This window comes from Protomyctophum parallelum (genome assembly GCF_964188405.1).
Source record: "Protomyctophum parallelum genome assembly, chromosome: 2".
Lineage (NCBI taxonomy): Eukaryota > Metazoa > Chordata > Actinopteri > Myctophiformes > Myctophidae > Protomyctophum > Protomyctophum parallelum.
In genome coordinates, this window is record NC_139699.1 from 60,588,032 (window position 1) to 60,595,151 (window position 7,120).

Consider the following 7,120-nt stretch of genomic DNA (forward strand, 5'->3'; position numbering starts at 1 on the left):
TTTCTGTAGTAGGAGGCAGCTTGATGTACAAGTGTCAAGCCTGGACATGACACTAGTATGTAGCAGGGACTTACCCCAATCCGACCCTTGATGCTGAGTACCAAGCAGGGACAAGCAGGGAGGTACTGGGTTCCATTTTTCGGAGTCTTTGGTATGACCCGGCCGGGGATCGAACCCTGACCTCCCAGGCTCAAGGCAAATGCTCTGACCACAAGGCCACTGAGCTGTTGATATCCAGGTCCCCTTACGGGTGTGCAACTCTGAATGTACAAATGGAACCGTAAGGGTTATGGGGGTCCTTGATATGTGCCTTGTGCTACACTATATAGAACAGATCCTTAATTAGTATAGTTGGAGCAATTAATCTGTCTGCTGTATGGACAGAGTTGCGAGTCTTCAGTATGGTAAATGGTGGATTTATAAAGCGCTTTTATCCAAGGCGCTTTACATAGATTGTGCATTACATTCACCCATTCACACACACATTCATACACTGATGGCAGCGGAAACCATGCAAGGCACCAAACTGCACACCAGGAGCCGTTAGGGGTTCAGTGTCTTGCTCAAGGACACTTCGACACTAACTCTGGGGGAGCCCGGGTTTGAACTGGCAACCTTTTGGTTACCATCCAGCCACTCTATACCCCTGATCCACCGCCGCCCCAGTGGCCATACTGGAACTGCCTCCGTCTGTGGAAATTGACAATCCACCTGCCCGCTGCACACCACACCGGCGGCGGGCGGAACTGGAATTGACAATCCACCTGCCCGCTGCACACCACACCACGCGGCAGTAGTTCATGCCCCAGAATAGGACACACAATGTGAATAAATCTTTACACCACATAGAGCTCAAATCATGTGTAAACGATAGCAGGTGTACAAGCCAACAACAGCCATTCAACAAACCCTAGAACTATAGACTGTGTTGCTATAGTAGGTTAGAATACATGCATTTGTGGCATTTATGGCAGGAGCTATAATATGCAATGAGATTTAAAACCTTCATTGGTCAGGAGCCAGGGTCCCTCATGATGTTATACAATATACAGGAGCCTTTCCCCCAGTGGGTTATAGCCTGGTAAGAAATTAAATTATGCCCTATTAAATCCCCACATAGGAAATACATGAGAATGGATACTAGACTATCTAGAGATGACTGCAGTTGTTTTCACCTATGGTTTCTATTCTGATGCCATAATAATAATAACCCTATACTGTATAAAACATAGTGCAGCACTTTAGCACATTTAGTTTACAATCACTTAACCCATTCTGACCTGAGATCAGATTCATACGAGGTTTCCGCCGGACACACACTAGTCTGATGAAACCATTCTGACCTGAGATCAGATTCTAAAAATGTCAGTCGCTCTTCGATTTTTCAAAAATAGCAGACCTACAAGCTCGTATCGCGCCACTCGGTGGCGCGATATGAGCTTGTAGATCTGCTATTTTTAAATAGCTAAAGCATAACATGATGCTGACACCAAAATGGGTGCCCGGTCAGAATGGAATTGAAGTTGATCAAAGGAACTTTTGGTCACTATAGTGGTAATCGTCGGGTTCACCTGTGAGCCAAGTCCAGGTGTGCATTGGGATTTTGCAATAACCACACAATATTATTGCAATATAGAACAAAACGCATGATTTATTTACTATATCAGTACTTTACGTGCACAATAGAGAAGCATTTCCCATATATGGCCAGACCTCATCAAACCCTGTACACTCAAGACACTGCCCCCGCTGCCACCCTTGGATCTCCATATACATCTACGGAGCCGACCTGTTCCGACATTCCATATGTTGATCTGACCTCATCAAACCCTATACACTCAAGACACGCTCCTTATATGGCCAGTACAGAACTCATTCCATATGTAGATCTGACCCCCCCCCCCCCATGCCAAAGCACCAAAACGCTCACCCAGCAGTCTGCTTTCACCCGGGCGGATACGTGCACGCAACCTCGTCGGTAGTTACTGGTAGTTAATCATTAATCGATTAATCGCTGTTAAATCAATTAAACAGTTAATAATTAATTATTCAAAAATCCTGCGGTTCTATCATCGGGTGGTTTTCTGTGAGAGTAATGCCGTCTGCGCGCACGGGGCCCGAGGAATGCACATGTGGCCCCGTGTTGTGGTCCTACCCAGCCTGGGCTGTGGGTCAGCGGTCCAGGCACCTTGGCTGGTAATCCAGTCTGGCAGTGTGCCGCGGGTTCGACTCCCGATCCCGACAGCCTTTACTGCATGTCACCCCCCCCCCCCCCCCATATCTCTCCCATTTCCTATCAGCCTACTGTCTGTTCCCCCAGAAAAAATAAAGGCAAAAGCCACACAAAAAAAGGTCCACCCACCATGGTAGTTGGTAGCCACAGAAACGTCTCTGCTTTTGCATGTGATGTGACAGCCAGACAAGACAGTGCACTTTTCATTTCAGTTTATTCCTCATACAAAGATGCCACTGCCTGGCTCTGTTATTATCTATCACAAAATGGTCAAATAAATATTTGATGAAGGAATATTATATGGCTTTTGTATTATTTCTGTATAAGCAAATATAGATTTTTATGTTAGACATTGAGGGAAATTAAGATTCTAGGATTAATAATAAATAAAAACGGTGCTTATCAATTAACCGGTTAATCAAAGTCGCTCGGGAATCATTAGTTGATTTGACCCCCAATCCAACCCTTGATGCTGAGTGCCAAGCAGGAAGAGAGATTTTTTTCCCTAGGATGGCTGCGGGATTCGAGGAATTTAGAGCGCTGTGATTGGTTGTCAGTGGAGTAGGAAGCGCTGGGTTGTGTTTTGGACTGCACACAAGTGTTTATGCCTACTAGTAATCTAACCGTAACTCTAACCCTAACCCTAACCCTAACTCTAACCCTAACCCTAACCTAAACATAACCGCAAGCAGGGGAGCAACGCATCCTTCACCAACCTTAATCCAGTTTTTTTAATGCAACCTTAATCCAAAAACTATTAAAAAGCCTGCGGCTGTAAAAACTATGGCGGTAGTGGGGCGCGAACCAGCGAAGTATTATTACAAGTCGGCGGAGTAGTCCACTAGGCTAGCGAGGCAGCTGGCAGAATGGGGTTTATGTTTATATTATAAGGTGAGGTTCCGCCCGCGCGGGTGGTGCTTTCCTTGACTACTAGTAGTAGGGCGGGGCGTACTAGTAGCCGGCGTGGTAAAACGAGCGCTCCTTCCCTGAGCTATCCTAGGAAAAATAATATAGCAAGCAGCGAGGCATTGGGTCCCATTTTTACAGTCTTTGGTATGACCCGGCCGGGGATCGAACCCCGACCTCCCAGGGCGGACACTCTAACCACAAGGTCAGACGCAGGGCAGTGCCACACACAAATCCACAGAATGGATGTACTGTAGCAATGTAAACATTGAAACGTATGAATTTATTTTCATAGGGGTCCAACAATACTGCGCATATTTGAGTGAGATTTTGACGGTAAACAAAACGTTTAAGTTTGTCTGTGAAATTTGCATGGAATGTGTGGGATATGGGACGTCACGTAACACTTCCAAGTTGTATATGATTTATCATCTATATATATTCAACCTTAACAACCAGCCAGCCTGCTCGAAATTAATTCATTAAATAACCAACCAACCAATCACATGAACCCTAGCATCCCTATTCTGGGCATGTCAATGATAGGTGAACATTCACAGTGGTACTAGTACCACTGGTGGTACTAGTACCACTGGTGGTACTTGAGCCTAGGGATGCACTGATCCGGCTTTTTGGCATTCGATACCGATTTCGATACATGGGGGTCCAGTATCTGCCGATACAGAGTACCGATCCGATACCCCCCACAAAGAAACATAATAACCTATTAAGCTGTATGCCTCCCTGTGTGGAGTCTGGAATCATTATTTTGTGTAAGGCAACATCAAGGCTTGACTTAAACATTACTTTCCCAACTTTGTAAAACAAAATGTAACAAACACAGATATAAATGCACTGAATTATTTATTAAATAACTGTGCAACAATGAGACCAGGTTAATGTGTGAGCAGGCCAGCCTGGCTGCATTCCACATGTTATACTGTCAATACTACACTGCTGTGTCACAGAGGAGGTAGAGTTGTTTTCATACTGTAATTACACGTAATTATCGGATCGGATCGGATAATGGATCGGCCCATTTGCCACCGATACCCGGTCTAGAATTTTAGCCTGGATCGGCGCCGATCTCCGATACGAGTATCGGATCGGTGCATCCCTACTTGAGCCCCCCTCTGGTGGAGTCGCCCCAAAAAAGGAGAGAAAAGACAAAAGTGGAATGAAATATTTATATTACTGTATACAGGTACGTTCTTCTGAGCAATTGGTTGAAATAGGCTCACCAGCCGTTAATTAATAGAAGATTCGAGAACGGATTAATCACATTAGAAATATCATCAGTTGTGCTGATTAGCGAGTAGACATGAGTTTTGTCAGAGCAGCAGCATTATTGGCTTAGAAATGGAACAAAAAGGCCAGGTAGACGCTCCTGTATTTTAACATCAGATATTATGTTTGTACGTAGAGAGCCAAATATTTTCTTGCTGGTACTTTAGTATAAAAAGGTTAGGAACCAATGTATTAGATCGAGTTTGTATGTAGCTCAACAACATTTGGTGTATCAGAAGGAGAAAAAGGAGACCAAATAGACGCCTGCATGATCATAAACATATTGACCTGCATAACACATTACATTACAGGCTACAGACCTCAGTAACCAGTGAACAATGTTCCTACAAGTTGGAAGGCATGCAAAGCATGTGCCTTCGGAATGCCACCCTGTTCCATGACTATTGGGGTTGGTTGTGTATACATACATGATACAACAGTCTACTTTTATTCTTCGTTAACAACTTTCTTAAAGCAAGGCTAAAACCGTGTAAACCACATGAACCCTGTAGCCTCCTTACTCTAATAAAGTGTATAGTTAGTGTGTGTGTGTGTGTGTGTGTGTGTGTGTGTGTGTGTGTGTGTGTGTGTTGGATAATATAAAAATGCTATCATTTTATTTGTATCCATCTCCAAGCACCACAATGTGCAGCCACGTCTACGGCATTGCCTACATTCATACTGTAATCAGAACTCCCCCCTTGCTTGAAAATGATGCAACTCAGCCAGGGGTTTTCATTTTCATCCACATGTACATACTGTAGGATTTAGCTACGTCATCAGCTATGGCAGACCACATGTAGCCTACTGTAGATGAACTTCAATCATAACTTAAAATAATTAAGCAGCTAGCCTATAGTATAGACCATGCTTCAATGCTTGCTTCAATGAGTCGTTGTCAAAACTGTCCGAGGCATTATAAACAATAATACATGTTGCTATCGTGTTTTAGGATGTTGTCTCCTCATAACGTCTAATGACAAAGTCAGGGCTATTTTTAAAACGTAGTAGGCTAGAATAAAACTAATGACTCTGTGTGCATGCTCTTTATCACGCGCGACACCGACAGACAGGACAGACTACAGTATAGCATAGACATTCACCTACTATATAAACTCCTATAGGATATAAACTTTATACATTCTCCACTGCACTCGCCTGCATGTGCAGGAGGCTACATATGGCTGTACAGTCGAGACCCAGGCATGCAGGCGGGGTTGTTGATAAAAGTTACAAGTTTTCTTCACTGAACTGGAGTGATAAGGAAATAAATCGTCCTCATAACATTATTTAATATCTACAACACCTAAACAAAACACCTTTAATGATCTTCAAATCATACTTGGTAATAAAGTGCGCATTCTGATCAAAGTTCTGATCAAATCATTCCTCTGACTGTACAGTATATAATATAGTTAATAGATCGTCATTCTGGACAAATAGAAAAGCTCACCGATGATGATAGCGCAGGCGCTCATCAGCCCTATTTCCTTTTTTAACGCGACTCTGTCGTTCTTCGGTGAAGAGGACGGCTTTTTGGGCTCGTTTTCCGCCGTGGCCGTCATGGTTGTTGCTTGGTGCGTGGCTCTCCTTCTCCTCTTGTTGCTGTTAGTCCATCTGACACATGACTGGAGTGGATCTCTCTCTCTCTCTCTCTGACTTTGTGCCTCTCTCTTTCTCTCTCCCACACACACTCACTCTAGACTGTTTCCCCCCCCGCTTTTTCTCTCTCTTCCTCTCTTTCCTTCTTTCACGCACGCACGCGCGCGCACACACACGCACACACACACACACACACACACACACACACACACACACACACTTCCCTGCTTCTCCTCCTCCATCCCCGATTCCCCGCCCCCCGCCCCCCTCACTCTCTAGTTCAAATGTCCAGCTATATTGGTTTACAAATAACACCCAACTGTAGTAGTTCTCTTAGAACAGTAACCTTGTTGGCTCTAAGTGTACACCAATAATGGTACTGGAATACATTCAACTTGTTCATAGTCACATGTCAACATTGCATGCAGCAAAACTCTTGCACTATATTATATATTATTTATTTTGAAGAAAATGTGTAGAAAAATGCCTCGCTTTGGCAACCCTAGCCTACTGAGCCTATTCTCCATATGGAGACCACAGCCATTACATGTTTCCGTCAGAGTTTGGAAGCACTCGTTTTCAGTAAAGCAATGTCCTGCTGCCTCTTGCATTATGTGCTAATTCAAAACAGGTGGTACACATGTAGGGCAGTTGAGTGATATTTAACAAGCACTTCCAAACCCCAGCACTTAGAAAAATAATCACCTACAAGGACACAAAGTAGCTCATAACATTTCTACAGTGGAATGTTTATGAAACAAACACTTTGAGGATAGAAAGAGAATAATTCAAGCTTTCCGTACACAGCTGCAATGTTGGTGAGTTTGACGTTGTGTAATACAATCAGATAGGACTTTTATATCTGGATGAATGGGCTGCCATTAGAAGTTGCACCTAGGTAGCACCTTGCCATTAACTTATATGGTTAGATGGCCGCGGCCTGCATAGGAGAATAGGCTTGATTAGGGGGAATTCCAATTCCCCACACCTGCTAAAAATGATGCTGCAACACACATGCCTTTGATTAGTCCCACTCTCAACAGTAATTCTCCACAGTCAGAAGGTTTCCACTTCTCAAATGACCAACTCTTC

General features: G+C 43.9%; 1 protein-coding gene across 4 annotated transcripts in view; it reads right to left on the minus strand.

Annotated features, from left to right (window-relative positions):
• slc7a10a (solute carrier family 7 member 10a) overlaps positions 1–6,103 on the minus strand; it is a 42,778-nt gene extending 36,675 nt beyond the window's left edge. For all 4 annotated transcript variants that reach the window (XR_014568948.1, XR_014568949.1, XM_083759806.1 and 1 more), the window contains exon 1: positions 5,880–6,103. Coding sequence is in view for 2 of the 4 variants with exons in the window: in XM_083759806.1 (XP_083615932.1) it covers positions 5,880–5,991 (112 nt within the window). In the remaining 2 variants the exon portion in view is untranslated. The remainder of the gene's footprint in view (positions 1–5,879) is intronic.
• Between the last annotated feature and the right edge of the window lie 1,017 nt (positions 6,104–7,120).